Here is a 19,485-nt window from a genome sequence, read left to right as displayed (position 1 = left end):
TAGGGAATCACTTAACCAGTGATTTGCTCAAAGTCAGATCTAGCAGGTATCTGAGGTCAGATTTGAACTAAGGAAGATGAGCTTTCCTGACTCCAGGCTACTTCGTTGCTCCAAGGAGGAAAATGGCATAATAACTATGACTCAAGGGAGATTAAACTAAGTGTAAAAGACACAAGTCCTAGGAAGGTTGATGATTTAAGTCATAGCTACTGAAACTGGAATTAAAATAGAAGACTTTCCATCACATAGTGTTGACTCATTCAAACCATTTGCTTTTACTTCTGCCTTTTTTATCTCTTTCCAACAGGAAGGCCAACATGTAGTTGTGCTCTGGGTTTTACTGGACCAAATTGCAATCAGATGGTCTGTGAGAAGTTTTGTCAAAATGGAGGATCTTGCAGTGTTACTGCGGGAAACCAACCGTATTGCCAGTGCATGCCTGAATACACTGGAGACAGATGCCAATACTGTAAGTGGTGACTATGTCCATCAAAACATTCTGCAGTCTGGTTTGATTTTGATGTTTAAGTATATGAAATCTCTGACTATATTTCAGTCTTTTCCTTATTTCTGTTTTCTTCTCTTCTCTTTTTTATTTATAACATGTATATGGGACCTTAAGTAATTGCTGGCTCAATCTTATTTGCCCCTGAAAGTGAGAAATGACACTACCAGCTATTCTTATTTAGGAGGTCCATGGACAGCTCAGTTATCAGTTAAATGTTTAGAAAAACTTATTTTAAAAACTTATTTAAGCAAGTTCAACCATCCATAAATGATTTAATTATAACTAATGTATAATCTTGTGTCTTCTTCATTCCTTCTAAAATATTAGGTCATAGTAATTCTTTTTTCAGTTAGAAAGACATATATTGCTTTAGAAAGCCACAGAATAAATTCAGTGCCAAAATCAAATAACTTTTGTATTACCTTTCCTCCTCCCATTTAATAATGAGTATAATAGAAATTAGACTCTAAAAACAGTGCCCTCAGTTTCATTTCAGTGAAGAATATAGGTATGTTGTTATGTGCTAGAAATAAGCCAGAGGGTAGAATGATGCATTATAATCACTGTAGCCTATAACTATTCTTGGAAAGGATAGGTCTGATTGATATATTCTTTGCTTTGAGATTCATTGAGGCAGAGATGACCTAATGTTTTGTAAATGGTTTCACAGTCATTTCATTATCACCATTAGAAGCCATAGTCCTTATCATTTGGACTGCACATCACTTTATTAAAATTATTCAATTAATCCTGAGACAGAGGTTAAGTAACTTGCTTAAAGTCCAGAAGCCTTAATATCATAGGCAAGATTGTTCCTCACACATTGTTGATCAAGATGTCAACAAACATCTTTGAGGAATAGTAAGGAAATAGTTTGCAAGGAAGCAATCATCTAATATGACTGTTTTGTTAGCTATTAGATTAATAATTTTCACTGAACTATCCACATAGTAAGAAGAGGGTTGTACCACTGTGCATTTACAAATCTTCTTACTAGAAATGAAGGAATGACAGAATGGTTCATTATAATGTCTAATTAAAGATCCATTAGTGGGAGGTAAAACATCAGTTCTTAGTTGTGCTGAGTAAAAACATTTCATAACTCTAATGACAAAGTAAAATGCCTAGGTCTGAAATGCAAATTAATTTGAACAGCAGCAGCCCAGGGAGGTGAGACTGAGATAAATAATGACAAAAATCAAATTAAGTTTTCTTTAAGGAAGTTGTGCAAGACCAAACATAGCTGTATTTCATGCTCTGCTGGAGCAAGGATTCTTGCTGTAAATCAAAGAAATGAATAAGAACAGTATTTTGCATTTAAACTAAAGTATTAACTGAAGGGAAAAATACTGAAGGCTATTTATAATTTAATAGTGATAATATTAAGGCTAAAGGCCAATGTAGACAAACTGACTTTATGTCTGAAAGACAAGTATCAAAATTAAATGGCAACCTGGATGTCCTTTCATTGGTGTTTTCTATGTCCTTTAGTAACCTACACAGGAAACAATTATAATTTCAATTATGATTCTACTCTTTAGAAACATCTGTGTCATGCCTTATGCTTTTTGGTTCTAATGGGTTCAAGTATTAAAACATATATTTTAATAATTGTGTTCTTATGTAATAATTCTAATTCATTATATTTAAAACTACCCAATATTTTCCTATATCAATAATTAGATTTCATAAATCTTAAAACAATAGGAATATGTTCTAAATTGGTTCTACAGAAAAGGGTTTGAACTTTACAAAATAAGTAGTGGGAAAGCTTCTGAAGTTTTGTGACTAACAGAGTGCTAGTTATTATTAAAAGACTTTTTAGAGGATGGCTTGGGGAAAAAGTAATTATCAGTGCTAGAATCATTTACCTAATCTAACATTTGCCAGTGTAAGGGATAAACACACATACACACACACACACAAAAATCCACACACATTACTTAGATAGTCTACAGTATATGACATATCCAGAAAAGTATATATAGAAAATAAATATAACTGGAGAATTAAGAAAGGCTTATTGAAGGATGTAACATTTGAACTGAGCCTGGAAGGCAGCTAGCAGTCATATTCAACAAGAAGAAAAAGGAAGCTTTCCATGACAGAAGAGCCCTACACAAAAGCATGAAGCTGACCGAAGAAACATTATGGACCTTAGAGAGTCCAAATGGAAGTTAAGGAGTAATCAGCTTTGAAAAAGAAAGAAGAGCCAATTTGTGAAATACTTTAAATATCAAATAGAGGAGTCTATATTTTGTGCTCGAGGAAAAAGGGAACCAATGACGTATCCTGAGTAGGTGAGTGAAAATTGTTAGACTTGTGTTTTTCATATCAGTTTGAATGGAACATGTTTAGAGAGTAAAGAGACTTTAGAGTTTGAGATCAATTAGGAGGCCTTTGAAATGGTTTAAGTAAGAAATGACAAAAGTCTAAAATAGAGTGGTTATGGCATGAGGAAAGAAAAAAGAGATAGATACAATATATTGTAGAAGTAGAACAAACCAGATTTTGCAACTAATTGGATGTCAAGAGTCTGAAAAAGAGTTTCTTCCATAAAATGGCTCTAAAGCTTGTTGGAAAAAAAAAATCACAGATTAGAAAGGAATTCAGGAATCATCTAGAACAACCCATCTCTGAAAAGAATACTTTCTACAAATTGCTGATGAATTGTATTCCACCCTCTCCTGGAAAATCTTCAGTGACAGGGAAACAATCACCAATCACTACTATTTTAAATAGATTTTTATGGACAGCTTCTGTTATACTATTGTCTATATTCTTCTATGTCCCTCTCTCTTGTTCTCCCAGAGAACACTGTTTTATAGCAAAGCCTTTAAAAGAAAAAAATGAAAAAAACACAAAAGAAAGAAAATCGGCAAACTCAAATGTGGGGAAGAGGGGAAGGTTGACATTATTTTCTGCCATTTCTGTCATTTAGGCAGTCTTGAGTAAATCATTTAACATCTCTTATTCTCACTTGAATTCTCTGTAGAATAACTATTGGACTAGATTGCTTCTAAGTTCTGCTCTAGCTCTAAAACTGTGATGCTGTTACTCTATGAATATAAATGCTATAGGAATTAAGAGAAAAAAAAAAGATAACATCATGGAACTGGACTTTCAAAGAGGGGTAATCAAAGGGAGAATATGGCTTTAACCCTATCAACAGGTGCTATAGCAGTGCTATATTACCACAATTGTGAAGTTTCATTATTTTTTAATTTTAGTATGTATTTTATTATTAAATGATTTATTTATTATTAAATTTTATTATATTTGAACCATTACATAACAGTTGCCTTGATTTTCATTGCTATTCTTACAATCATAAATGAGATTGCTCTGAAAAATGTAGACTATGTAGCCTAGAAGGAAAGAAGATACCAGTGAAAGAATTGATAAGACAAGTTAATCCATTCTACAATCCTTTATCACTTAGCTCTTTCTTTTCTACTTTTTTTCCTAAAACTGCATTTGCCCTAACTACCACAGAAGGTCATTGAGAAGATCAACAGGACACTGTTCTGAGGCCTATTTTCTCATTAAATATTTAAGCCACTCTTTACCTGAACAGCTCTGATTTTTTTTTTCAGTGAAATGTTCAACATAGAAAGGAAGGGCATTTAATTTGAAATGTGTGAGATAACATAGATTCATTTTGAGCCCGGTATGATTGGTATAGAAGAAGGCTGATTAATCAGTGGAAGTGTGACAGAGCAAAATAAATACATTCTTGATCTTCAAATTTTTCATTCATATCAGTGGACTTAGAAGAAACTTCCGGGGTTAGGAAAAAAATGTCTTTGAGGATCACTTTTAAAGAAGAAAGTTTACCTATCATACTGTAAGAGCAGAATTAATTAAAGAAAGATTTTTGTTAAAAAAGGCTTATTTTCCTTTGAATGAAATGGAAAAGAAAAGCTGAAGTAAAGGATACCAAATATATTCATGTCCCTCAGAAAAGAATAACATAATTTAAAAATAGATTTAATGGAAAGATTGAAATAGATTTCCCCAAACAGATGGAAAAGAATTCATAAATAAGATAAAATATGTACTGTGATGACTTGAAGAAACCTCTACCACATACATGCTGTGAACAGAAGGCCAAGTTTGGAATTCCTTCTCAGGAAAATGCATATGTGTGACAAGAACATAAACGAACATTTTGCATTCTGAACATGTTATTTATTTACTTACTATTCAAAAGTACTCTTACCATTTTTATTTCTTTAAATTATTTGTCAAACAAGTAACAGCACAATGTTTGTCAAAGCAAATATGGATACTTAGAAGTAATACAGTAACTTTGTGACTTGTGATTTTGCTAAATATGGATTAGGAGAAAAAGCTTGAAGAATGTGTAATTACCATCACTGGCAACATAACAGTAGCTTATTTCTATACCAGCTGCACAAATCTTGAAGTTGAGTTGATTATAATCTCACAATATTTCAGAAGCAACATTTCATCTCCTAGATATGCCAATATTGAAATGATATAATCATCTCCTCAGCTTGCTAAAAATCAAAATGACTTTGACAATAAAGATAGTTATGTGTCCCCTTCCTAACCTGTGGAAAACAAAAAAAGAAAAATAACATTAAAAAGAATGATGTCACAAAGAAATGCGACACAATAATATTTACCATGCATTTCAGGGTAGCTCATAGTATTTCAACTGTTAAGTTTAAGATCTGTAAAATTAAAAAAAAAAAAAAGATGGGTATCTTAAATTGATTTTTACTTAAACTATACAAATGTCCATTTGGGAGACTATAAAATAAATGCAATGCTTTGTATTAAATAAAAAATCAAAATCCTACAGTAACTGTGATTCTGGCCTAATTGGTATTAAGCAAACTGCATAGATCCACAAATAATTATCTTCAAACACAATTGGGCCTTTGAAAACAGTATAGTACATAAATCATGCACAGACAGACACACTTATTAAACAAAAATATTTACTTGAGGCTTTCCCCAAACCAAACAAATTGTTTCTAGTTGAATACTTCTGCAAACATCATTTTTTAAAGAATTAATTTAAATGTAAATTTAAGGTTACTTTTTAAACAGGGTGTTTCATATCAGATTTGGGTGCTCTCCTGACATGTTTTGGAATAATGCCATAATTCAGGAAACTTGAAATGCTTTAAAGGGAATGAAATAAAATTAGACTCCTGTCTTTTTCAACCTTCATGTTTAACAAATGAGGTTTCTATCAATGAAAAGTGGATACTATTATTGTATCTGGTGGGAAAGATACAAGCTCTTTTGATAATTAATATCATTATAAATAAATCTATTATGATCCTTTTCTATGACAAGAAGGATTATTGGTCAATAAATACAGCATAAACTTCCAAAGCCATCTGGGGCATTAAAAGATGCTTCTAAATGTAAGCAGGGGAAAAGGGGAAATGAGGCCAGAGAAGGAAGGCAGGAAATTATTTAACTTTACCTACATATATATAGCAAGTCAAGTTTTCTTGTTCTGTCCTATATTAGTCATAGAAAATACTTTGGATCCCTGATACAGGATTTGACTTAAATGATAGAATGAAGGAATCAAAATGACAAGAATCTAAATACCATCAGTTTGAATATTTTAGATCAATTTTTAATTTTTCTTGCCACCCTTAATACCAGGTAAGTATTTATCTATATGAGAGAAGATATATTTGGACCTATTCCAAATAAATCCTTAAGTATATGTCGAGAGACCCCTTCATACTAATAAATGTTTTCATTGATAAGATTCACATAATTTCATAGCTCAAAGCAACCTTCTTTACCAACTACTAAAACCTATTCAGGAACACTAACCCTCCTCTACAGTGGCCCAGAAAATAGTCATCCCCCATTCATCTGTATAACTCTAAATAAGGAAGAACTAATCTATTTTGAGATGATTTCCTTAGAGCCTAAATTGCTCTCAGAAACTTTTACACATTGCTTCCAGTTAAATCTTCTGGGGCCAAAGAGAACCAATCTAAACCATCTTCCACATGACAACCTTCAAATAAAATTAATGATAGCTACCATGATCCTTTGTTTTATTTGGTTTCCAATCTTAATATGTCTTTGAATGATCCTCATGAAATGACCCATTGTTGTCCCTGCTGCCCTCCCCTTGATGCTCCTTAACTTATCGATATCTTTCCTAACATATGCTGCTCAGAATTAAGCACAATACTCCATCTGGGGAATCTTTTGGGGCAGAAGGCATCGACACTATCCTTGTTCCTGTAAATTAGTTTTCACAATGAACATATAGTATAACCTCCCACTCCCCAGATCTTTCTTCAGACAAACTCTGGCCTAACCGCAGTTCATGAATTTGGAAATTGTGTTAGGATGTTGGTTCAAAGGTCAATTAGCCAAATAAATTCTCATGAATCACCTGATCCTAAATTCATGCCTGTTTTATCAGTATGCTGCTCATCAGAGACTTTGATGCTTTGATAAAACCCTGACTTAGTCATGTGGGTTTTCCTACCACTATAGAAGGTCATAACTTATTTTTGTCATCTCATCTGGTACTATTGTCCAAATTTTTTTTAAAAAAAGCCTTCATAGGGAAGCTGTTCCACATGTTAGAGGCACCAGTCTTGTTCTTTTAATATGCCAAAAATATCATTGTTCCCAGTGTGACATCTGTGAAGCAGCTAGATGGCACAATGGAAATTATACCTGTACCTAGAATTAGGAAGACCCAAGTTAAAATTTGACCTCAGACACAGACACTTGCCAGCTCTGTGACCCTATGTAAGTCATTTAATCTCTATTTACCTTAGTTGCCTCATCTATATAATAAGAATAATAATAGAATCTAACTCTCAAGGTTTTTATGAGGATCAAATGACAATATTTGTAAATTTCTATGCATGTCTTAAAATGACATATGCATTCTAGCTATTGTTTTTGTTATTCTTTCTCATTTTCACTACATGATCTGCTCTTATGAGAGCCACCTGCTAGTGGCCACTGGGGTTCTAACTCTGACTAGCAGAATAGATCCTTTCATGTGAGAGCATGATAACCATACAAATGGACTGAGAGGCAATAGCATTCTCAGGACTTCTCTCCTCTTCTTTCTTGCCTCTGTCTGGATTTATTTCATTCCCATCACAAGCAACATTTGCATAAAGGCTGATTTGCAATTCCTTCAAGTGTGTTATGGGGGCTTTCAGAAAACCCACCCCTTAATGGTACTGTCCTCTTTAACTCTTTACATGCTTTCAGAATTTCACATGTAGGCATGGTCCTTAACAATCTGCCTACTTTCTTTTCTTTTCTTATCTGTCCAAAAGTTGATCTTTCCCTTTCAGTCAATCCATTTATCAGGTCAAACTAGATAACATAAATTTCTGCAGACAATGAGTGATTGGAAGCCTATCTAAACTATTGAAGAGCCTTAAGTTCCATCAGAAAGCCAAACAATAAAGGTTTCTCTTTATATAACTTGAACAATAAAAATACAGTGTAAGGATTCCTTGGTAAAGCAATCCTAGAAGGTAAAGATTTCACTCTATACTGTTTCTTTAGAGAAACTGATAGCCATATTAAAATCAGTTTTCTTTTTTGAAGCAAAGATAATGAAGCAAGCTACATAACATTATTATGGAAGAAAATAATTAGGCTTGAATATTTTTTAAGTAGTTTCCTGAACAAATTCAACTTTTTACTCATATCTTGGAGAAAAATATTCTAAGTAGAAATGGAAAAATTCAGATAGCTTCCCATGTATTTTATCTGCATAGTACCAAAAGTCTAGAATTAAGAAACTATACATATAATTGATTGAATTTGTGTGTTTTCATTCAACTTTTAATCTAAGTATATCATTAATTCCTCTGGAAAACTTTAGCAGTGTTATAGTTCTCATTGTCCAGATGCATCCATACAAGTGAACAATGGATAAATCACCTTGAATTTGATACAGGTTGTAAAACTTTCAGAAATTAATTATTTTTGAAGTAATTTCAGAATAAATTATTCCAAAGATAAGTTACATTAATTCCATTCGTGTTTCCTAATCATGTTGAAGGTTAATTACCATTAACTAGAGCTAAAGTTAAAGTCATTTCATATAGTCTTAAAAAGTGATCAAGATAGTATTCAAGGACAGAAAAAATAGTTTTATTATATTAGTAATAGTCTGTTCTTCCTTAGCATTCCAGACCCAAAAGAAGTGAGCATCTGACAAGTCAGAAAAATCCTTGTCTATTTGCTACCCTATACTTTACCAGCTGACTTCCTTAAAATTTCAGTGAACTCAAAATTAATAATAATCTTTTCAACCTTTTGTGCTATTTTTATTCTTAGTATCATTATTAGGATAGAAATAATTCTTTTGATAATACATACATATGTTTGCCACTTTTATCTCTCTCTGCCAAAGGGGAAAAATCAGAAAGTACAGAAGTAAGTTGCAAACAAGGATATCAAAAAGTACTTCAGGATATTTTAGTTTTTAAAAGTATAAAACTGTCAGTCATGGTTTGTCAGGAGATTTCATTTTCTCCATTGGTTTTATATACATCAGCTACATAAGTATGAATGATACATACAAATTCTTATATCCTTGCTGAATATGAACGTTTATTTCTAGAAAATTTCTTTACCATTCCCAATGGAATTTAGATTAATTCTTTCTTCTTTGCCTTTTTTTTCACAATGCTAAAGTCTAAAGAATGTCCTTCTCTTGGTTTTATCACACCCTAAAAATTTTTCAAGGTCCAGCTCAAATTCTCCTTGAAGCCTGGTAATTCTATGCTTCAGTGATTCTGACCTTCTCTAGATTACCTTTGAATTTACAATCTATAACATCATTTTGAACTTGATCAAAAGCTACCATTTATCAATCAAATGATTTGCTCTGATTGTCTTGCCACCCCTATTGTTTTGTAAGCTTTCTGAGGGTCATTGTACTTCAGAATTCAAATTTGCAAGCAAATTGCTAACAGGCAGCATTCTATTGAAATATATAACATCAATTATTCAATCAAACAATAATATGCATTAAGTTCTTGCTATGTGAGTGGTGTCATGCTAAATCATGAGGATACAAAGAAAAGCAAAAACAATAAGCTTTCAAGGAATTTACATTATTGAGTGGAGACAAATATATAAATAAATTATTACATATAAGATACATACCAAATAGATGGGAGATAACCTTACAAGTATCTTCTGTCAATCAATAAGCATTTATTAAGTATTTACTATTCTTAAGAATCTATCACATAGATACTTAGTATTGATGCTATCTGTATAAATGGAGTTGATGTTCAGAGAAAGAAAATAGCATATTTATGGAGAGAGAATTAGTGATAAAATCAGATGAAGAATGCAATTAAAAGTTCATTAATCTTTATACAGTTTTGCACCACTATCTGTAATGTCCTTTTCTGTTTCTCCATTTAATGAAACTTCTCAGTCAGGAAAACCAAGTTTTATCCGAAGAAATTGAATGCTCACTGCCTTTATTTAATGTTTATTCTACCTTGTCTGAGATGTCAGATTTAGCTCTACCAACTGCTCAAGCTTCCTTCTTTTCACTGACAGGTATCTAGAGAAGCATCTGTGTCCCTGAAAACTCATATTTTATAAAGTTCCTTAGTTCCTCAATCATTTTTCTAATCTTGTAACCCTCAAACGAATATAATTAAATTCAACAATAGACATGTATTAAAAGCTTACTATATTTAAGGCACTATGTAGGACACTAGTAATAGCACAAGCAAGAATGAAAATAGTCCCTGTCCTCTCGGGGTTAATATTATACTAGGGCTGGGTTCTGAGGTCTGGATTCTAAGGGGCTGTGAACCATGATGGGAAAACAATATCTTTATTTTCACTTACATTTGTCTAGTGACTCCTTACTTTTTCACTGGATGTCCCCCACATGCTTTTCATTTCAACCATCTGGATCCCTTTGGGAACTCTCGCCTACCAGTAGTCTTTTTCAATCATGTCCTTAATAGTATTGTAGTTTAGTTGCATGTATGTATATGTATGTATATGTACATGCATACACAGGTGTATATATATATATTCTCATTTGCCTTTCCCCCCCACTTTTTCCTTCTTACTACAAGGCTGATGCTTTATTGACTGTACCATCTGCCCTGATTTTGCCTTTTTGCATTCATAAATTAGAAAATGTTAATTTTCTTAAAGTTACATTTGTAGAAAGTTTCTAGGAAGCTATAATTGAAATTGTCCCCACATTTTTAAAAGATATAGCTTGCACATCTGCATTCACATTTGCCCACTTCCTATTCTCTTTAAAATGCATTTACTAAACTGTCTTTGTTTAACACTTTGCAATAAATTAAATTGTGAAGATTCTCTATGCTATGCTAAAATTCTCTTCCATGACTATTTCATCCCTTCCTCTACAAAAGGTCCTTCAAAGAGAAATAGCAGTGAGTTTTAAGAAAAGTAACAGATACTTTTATTTTCTTCTGTTTTTTTTCCCCTTTATACATTGTTTTATTTTTTTTCTGGTTGTACATGTATATTAACTTTTTAAAGACATTTCTTTCTGAATCAAGTTGAAAGAAAAAAATCAGTACAAAAGAGAAAAATGATGGGAGAGAAAAAAAACAAAGAAAAAAAGAAGTGAACATAGTATGTGTTGATTCACATTCAATCTCCATAATTTTTTTTCTGGACGCAGAAGGCATTTTCTATTCATTTATTGGGATTGCCTTGGATCACTGAGCCGCTGAGAAGAACCAAGCCTTTCATACTTGATCATCACACAATTTTGCTGTTACTGTGAACATTATATTCCTGGTTCTACTTGTTTCACTCAGCATCAGTTCATATAAATCTTTCCAGGCCTTTCTAAAATAAGCTTGTTGATCATTTTATATAGAACAATAATATTTCATTACCTTCAAATACCACAACTCAGTCATTCCCCCATGTTTCAATTATTTGCTACCACAAAATATTTTTGTATATGTGGGTCATTTTCTTTCCTTTACGATTTCTTTGAAATACAGATGTAGAAGCAGCACTGCTGGGTCAAAGAATTTGGACACTTTTATAGTCCTTTGGGCACAGTTCCAAATTATTATTCAAAATTGTTGGCTCATTTCACAACTCCACCAAGAATGCATTAGTATCCCAGTTTTCTCACATCCCCTCCAATAACTATACATATATCTTTTCCTGCCATATTAGCCAATCTCAGAGGTATGAGGTGGTATCTCAGAGTTGTTTTAATTTGCATTTCTTTAATGAATGGCAATTTAGAGCATTTTTTTCATATGACTTAGATGGCTGTAATTTCATCATCTGAAAATTGTCTGTTCATATCTTTTGACCATTTATCAATTAAGGAATGATTTGTATTCTTATATATTTCACACTGCTCTTTATATATTTTAAAAATGAGATATTTATCAGAAACATTGGCTATGAAAATGTTTTCCAGCTTTGTACTTCTCATTTAATTTTGTTTCTGTTAGTTTTGTTTGTGAAAGCCCTTTTAATTTAATGTAATCTAAATTGTCCATTTTACCTTTCATAATGTTCTCTAGTTCTTTTTTGGTCATAAATTCCTTCCTTCTCCAAAGATCTCTTAGGTAAACCATCCTTGGCTTTCCTGATTTGCTTATTCCTTTATGCCCATATCATGTACCCATTTTGATATGGGGTATGAGATCTAGGTCTATGCTGAGTTTCTGATGTATTATTTTCCAATTTTCCCCATAATTTTTGTCATATAATGAATTCTTAATCTAGAAGCTGGAGTATGGGTTTATCAAATACTAGATTATCATTGATTATTGAGTCATATATGTCTATCCTATTATACTGATATACCACTCTTTCTTAGCCAGTACCAAATGGTTTTAATGACTAGTGCTTTATAATATTGTTTTAGGTTTGATACTGCTAGACACCATTCTTTTTATTTTTTTTTTTCCATTAACTCTCTTGGTAATTTGACCTTTTTTTTCCTGGATGAATTTTGTTATTATTTTTTCTAATTTTATAAAATAATATTTTGGCAGTTTGATTGGTATGACACTGAACAAATAGAACAATTTAGGTAGAATTGTTATTTTTATTATATATATTATATTAGCTGAGGCCTACTCATGAGCAATTGATATTTTTTCAGTTGTTTATTTGTGTAAGAAGTGTTTTATAATTGTGTTCATGTAGTTCCTAGGTTTATCTTGGCAGGTAGACACCCAAATATTTTATTTTCTCTACAATTATTATTTTTTTTTATTTATTTAATAGCCTTTTATTTACAGGATATATACATGGGTAACTTTACAGCATTAACAATTGCCAAACCTCTTGTTCCAATTTTTCACCTCTTACCCCCCCCACCCCCTCCCCTAGATGGCAGGATGACCAGTAGATGTTAAATATATTAAATTATAAATTAGATACACAATAAGTATACCTGACCAAAACGTTATTTTGCTGTACAAAAAGAATCAGACTCTGAAATATTCTACAATTATTTTTAATGGAATTTCTCTAACTCTTGCTGCTGGGCTTTGTTAATAACATATAGAAATGCTGGTGATTTGTGTGGGTTTGTTTTACATCCTCTAACTTTGCTAAAGCTGTTCATTGTTTCAAATAGGTTTTTGGATGATTTTCTAGAATTCTCTAAGTAGATGATCATATCATCTACAAAGAGTGACAGTTTTATCTCTTCATTGCCTTTTCTAATTCCTTTAATTTCTTTTTTCTTATTACTATAGCCAGAATTTCTAGTACAATATTGAATAATAGTGATGATAATGGATATCATTGTTTCATTTCTGATTTTGCTGGGAATGCATTTGGTGTCTCTCCATTACAATAATCCTTGCTATTGATATTAGATATATACTACTTATTATTTTAAGCAAAACTCCCTTTATCTCTATGCTTTGTAGTTTTTTTTTTTTTTAATAGGAATGGGTGCAGTATTTTTTTCAAAAGCCTTTTCTGCATCTATTGAGATTATTACATGATTTCTGTTGCTTTTATTATTGGATATGGTCAATCATGACAATAGTTTTCCTAATACTGAATCAGTCCCATATTCCTGGTATAAATCCCACTCATAGTGTATTATATTACTGATAAATTGCTGTAATCACTTTGTTGTTATTTTATTTAAAAATTTTCCATTGAAATAAAGTAGGAAGATTGGGGTATAATTTTCTTTTTATGTTTTGGCTCTTCTTGGGTTGGGTATCATTATCATATTTGTGTCACAGAAGGAATTTGGCAGGACTCCTTTTTACCTATTTTTCCAAAATATTTAAATAGTATTGGAATTAATTGTTCTTTAAATGTTTGGTAGAATTCACTTGTGAACCCATTTGGCCTAAGAGATTTTTCCTTAAGGAATTCATTAATGATTTGTTCAATTACTTTTTTTCTAAAATGGGACTATTTAAGTAATTTATTTCCTCTTCTGTTGATCAGGGCAATTCATATTTTTATAGATATTCATCCATTTCATTTAGATTGTCAGACTTCCTGGCATATAATTGGGCAAAACAGCTCCTGATTATTGCTTTGATTTCTTTACATTGCTGATAAGTTCACCTTTTTCATTTTTGATGTTGACTGTTTTTTCTTTCCTTTTTCAAATCAAATTAACCAAAGGCTTATCTATTTTGTTGTTTTTTTTTTTTTCATAAACTCAACTCTTGCTTTTATTAATTAGTTGAATAGTTTTTTTTGTTTGTTTTTATTCATCTCTCCTTTGATATTCAGAATTTCTAATTTGGTATTTATTTAAGGGTTTTTAATTTGTTCTTTTTCTAGCTTTTTTAGTTACATGCCCATTTCATCGATCTTCTCTTTCTTTATTTCATTCACGTATCTATTTAGAGACATAAAATTTCCCCTAAGAACTGCTTTGGTTGCATCCCATTGATTTTGTTGCATTGTCTCATTATTGTCATTCTCTTGGATGAAATTATGGATTTTTTTCTGTGATTTGTTGCATGACCCACTCATTTTTTTACAATTATTTTATTTAATTTCCATTTGGTTTTAGTTTATATTTCTCTAGCCCTTTATTGAATACAATTTTTATTGCATCTTGGTCTGAAAAGGAAACATTTACAATTTCTGATTTTCTACATTTGATTTTGAGGTTTTTATGCCCTAATACATGGTTAATTTTTATGTATCTAGCGTCTCTCTATTACAATAATCCTTGCTGTTGATATGTACTGCTTATTATTGTAAGGAAAATTCCCTTTATTTCTATGCTTTCTAGTGTTTTTCTAGTGTGTAGGTGCTATATACACCTAAGAAAAAGGTGTATTCCTTTCTTCCCCTATTCAATTTTCTCCAGAGATCTATCATATCTGGGTTTTCTAGGATTCTATTCTTTCTTGTTTATTTTGTAGTTAGATTTGTCTGATTCTGAGAGGGGAAAATTGAGATCCCCATTAATACAGTTTTGCTATCTATTTCTTTCTGTATCTGACTTAATATCTTCTCTAAGAATCTGGATGCTCCACAGCATGGTGCGTACACATTTAGTATCTTTATTACTTCATTGTTTATGGTACCTTTTAACAAGATATAGTTTTCTTCCTTATGTCTTTTAATTAGATCTATTTTTACTTTTGCTTTATCTAAGATCAAAATTATTGCTATCCCTGCTTTTTTTTTTTTTTTTTTTTTTTTTTTTGCTTCAGGTGAAGCATAATACATTTTGCTCCATCCTTTTATCTTTACTCTGTATGTATCTGTTTCAAATGTTTTTCTTGTAATGAACATATTGTAGGATTCTGTTTTTTTATCCACTCTGGTATTTGCTTCCATTTTTGTGAGAGTTCATCCCATTCACATTTAAAGTTATTAGTAATAGCTCTGTATTTTCCTCCATTCTAGTATTTCCCCTGTATATACTTTTGTTCTCTCTTTCCACTCTGTCCCTCCTTAATGGTGTTTTGTTTTTAATCCACCCCACCCTTTACCTACCTTATCTCAATCACCCCTTTCCTCTTCTCTTCTCCCTTTCTCCTAGTGTTTCTTTCCTCCCTTCTATCCAGGCCCTCCATTTTCCTTCCCCTTTCTCCTTCTACTTTCTTATAGGGAAAGATAAATTTCTATACCCAACTGAATGATTAACTTATTCCCTCTTTGAGCCAAAACTGATGAGATCAAGTGTCAGACAATGCTCATCCTCACCTTCTTTCCTTTTATAGTAATAGGTCTTTTGTGTCTCTTCATGTGATCTAATTTGTCTCATTATATTTCCTCTTTCTTCTTTTCCCAGTACAATCTTTTTTCTACTCTTAATGTCTTTTTAAAAATATCATCACATCAGAGTCCATTCACAATCACATACTCTATCCATATGATATCCCATTTACCTGCCCCAATAACAGTTATGGTTCCCAAGAGTTACATCATTTTCCCATCTAGGGATGTAAGCAGTTTAATTTTTAAATAATATATATTTTCCCCTGTTTACCTTTTTATGTTCCTCTTGAGTCCTGTATTTGGAGATCAAATTTTCTGTTTATTTCTATTTTTTAATAGAAATTATTTAAAATCTTTTACCTCTTTGAAGATCTATTGCCTCCCCTGAAAGATAATGCTGAGTCTCACTGGTTAGTCAATTCTTGGTTGTGAGCCTAGATCATTTGCTTTCCACAATATGGTATTCCAGGTCTTCCAATCCTTTATTGTAGATGCTGCCAGATCCTGGGTAATACTGACTATTGCTCCTTGATACTTGAATTGCTTTTGGCAGTTTATAGTTTAAAGTTATGTTTTCCCTTAAGATTGTAGTTCTGGAGTTTAGAAACAATGTTCTTTGGGGTTGTCATTGGGGGATTTATTTCTCTAGGTAATTGGTAGATTCTTTCACGGACTATTTCCCCTTCTAGTATGTCAGGGCAGTTGTCTTTGATGATCTCTTGAAGAATGCTATCCAGGCTCTTTTTTTTGGTCAAGGCCTTCAGGTAGACTGATAATTTTTAAATTGTTTCACCTGGATCTGTTTTCCAGGTTGGATGTTTTTCCAATGAGATATTTTATGTTTTCTTCCTTTTTTTTTCATTCTTTTTAATTTGTTTGACTGATTCTTGATGTCTTATAGATTCCTTAGCTTCCATTTTCCCCATTTTAGTTTTTAATGTGTGATTTTTTTCAGTTATCTTCTTTATCCTTTCTTTTCCAATTGATTCATTTTACTTTTGAATGTGTTATGTTCTTCAGTAGATTTGTTTTGCATTTGGTCTATTGTATTTTTAAAAGAATTACCTTCCTTTTCCAAACTGTTGACTCTCTCTTGTGTATCTCTCATTTCTTGTCTCATTTTATCTTCTACCTCTTTAAAGCCTTTTAAAGTCTTTTATGAGCACCTCCAAGAAGAGTCTTTGGGCTGGAGACCAATTCATATCATTCTTTGAAATTTCCTCTGTGCACATTTTGTTCTTGACTGCATTGGAATTTTTGTCTTCCTTATAACCATAGTAGCTTTCTACTTTCTTCTCTGTTTCTTGCTCATTTCTTTCCTTTTCTTTTTGTATTTCCTGTTCTCTTACTGTTATAGTCAAGCTTTCTTCTGTGGTAAAGAGGGCATTGCCCCAAGCTTCTTGTGCAACTCTGAACTTTGGCTTTGAGCACAGGAACTCCTTGTGTTTGCAGGGAGTAGTTTTTCCTGCTCTTTCCATGAAAAGTCTGATTTCCCATAATTTGCCTTCTGAGATGGGATTGGAGGTTACCCCACTGGTTTGCTTTGCTACAGAGCTAAGACCAAAGGTTTCAGTTCCTGATCTGCTGTGATTAAGACGCTCTCATTAGCTTTTCCATCAGACTCCTTCTGAGCTAGGCTGAACATCCCTTTCATCCCAATGAGATTGAACTTTCTTGAAGTTTTTCCAATCTATTTTGGAAAGTGGATTTCATTCTGTCTGACTCAATTCATAATTTTGTTTCATGTGGTTTTCAAGCAAAACTGGAAGAGTTTAAGCATCTTCCTGGCTTCATTCCTCCATCTTGACTCCACCTCCAAAAGTCTATTTTCTTCTTAAACAATGAAAAAGAGAAAAATATCTCTCTATTTTCTTATATGCTAAAGGGAGATAAAAACAATAGTATTATTTTGGAAAATTATTTGCCTCTCAAATGCTGCCATGAAAATCAGGCCTTTGATAACACAGAATAATGACCAATCATTGTTTAGGTGGTCTCTGGTTCTGTGGTTCTGTGGAGTCTATGATTCTTGGATACTCCATCAGTTTCTTATTACCTAGGATGTCTTGGTAATGATGTTGTCTTATCTCTGATCTATAGATAATAAGTGGAGCAACTTTAAAACCTCTGAGTTTTTCCTTCTTATCCTTGAAAATGTTGTTTTTAAGGTTTCTCTTTGTCATGTATATTGTGTTCTGTACCATGTACCCTGTCTTATGACCTTTTGTACTAATACATTTTTCATTAGAATGGAAATCCAGAGCTATCCTCTGAGCTCTGGACTTCTGAACGAGCAGTTCAGGGTATAAACATTATTTTAGCCTGGGAGCTTCTAATTGCACAGATGTTGGTGTATGTAATACTAGGGCTTCTAACCAAAATTCATTAGACACATTAACTAATTCAAAAGTGAATTATGTTTTGAAGACCAATTCCAGGAATGTTCCATGTGTGGTAGTGTTAGGGGCCCTGTGAAAGTCTTCATCCTAGGATTTAAATTGGTAGGCAAATTAAAGAGAGTATAGTCTAATTTGCTCTTTGTATGGATGAAAAATACAATGAAACCCAGTAGAATGACATGATTATGTTACCAGAATAGGCAATTCAATAAACTTTCCAGAAATACTTATTAAGTACTAGTTGTATGATCAGGTACTCTGCTAGCTGCTAAGTATAAAACAAACAAACAAACAAAAACAGCCATACCCTCAAGAAGCTACATTCTACTGGTTAAATAATTCTGTTTCAAACTTCACAAAATGATAAATCCTTTATAGGAGTATGATCCTTCTTATTTTACTACTCTATTACCTACATCTAGCCTGTTGAACTGCAAACAATTGGCACTTTCATATACTTTTCTAATTATTTGTTTAGTATCACATCAATTACCTACTAATAGCTCTCATAATTCCTAATCCAATGTCATTCTCATCACTTCCCCAAATTCTCATTCAAGAGTTTCAAGACTGTCATTGCAAAATTGCTGCTGGGTGTATTGGTAAGCATCTATTATGAGCACTGCCTCTAAGCTTGAAGATATTTTATAATAGACTTCTCGGCTATGCCCCTAGGTTTCAGCATAGATAGCTATCAACATTGGGAGTTTGTTATAAGTTTTTTTTTAATTAGTACTCTACTAAACAGTGAATATCAGGAAAATTATTATAATTTAATTTTTTATTTGTTTTAAATTTATTTTTTAAATTAATTTATTTATTTAATATTTTCCCCAGTTACATTTGAAACAATTTTTAACACTTGCACTTAAAGCTTTTGAATTCCAGATTCTTTCCCTCAGCCCCCCATTAAGAAACCAAGGTGAAGTCATGCAAAGACATTTCCATAAAAGTCATGTTGTGAAAGAAAACATAGATCTCTCACCCCAGTTTAAAAAAAACCCTCAAGAAAAATAAAATATAAAAAGAGAGAGAATGTGTGATTCAATCTATTTTTAGACCCAATCAGTTTTTTCTCTGGGCATGGATTGGGTTTTTCATTATAATTCCTTCATAGTAGTTGTGGATCATTGTACTGCTGAATATAGAAAAGTCATTTACAGCTGATCATCTCAGAACATTGTTAGTACATTTCACTTTGTTTGAGTTCATGGAGAACTTTGCATATTTATTTGTTTGATTTTTTTCCCAAAGTAAAGAATAATAATTTCTTGAAAGATAAATATTTCTGTTTGATATGAGGAATAAGATCATAGGATCATAGATTTAAAGGTGAAAGGAATGTTAAGATCTATTAAATCTAACACT

General features: G+C 32.2%; 1 protein-coding gene across 1 annotated transcript in view; it reads left to right on the top strand.

Moving 5' to 3' along the window:
* LRP1B (LDL receptor related protein 1B) overlaps window positions 1-19,485 on the top strand; it is a 2,378,573-nt gene that overhangs the window by 2,298,759 nt on the left and 60,329 nt on the right. Inside the window, exon 84 of the mRNA XM_031963676.1 lies at window positions 308-469. Coding sequence (XP_031819536.1) covers window positions 308-469 — 162 coding nt within the window. The remainder of the gene's footprint in view (window positions 1-307; window positions 470-19,485) is intronic.

This window comes from Sarcophilus harrisii, chromosome 3 (genome assembly GCF_902635505.1).
Source record: "Sarcophilus harrisii chromosome 3, mSarHar1.11, whole genome shotgun sequence".
Taxonomy (NCBI): domain Eukaryota; kingdom Metazoa; phylum Chordata; class Mammalia; order Dasyuromorphia; family Dasyuridae; genus Sarcophilus; species Sarcophilus harrisii.
The sequence above is the reverse complement of the archived record's forward strand: the minus strand, read 5'-3'. Positions and strand labels throughout refer to the sequence as shown.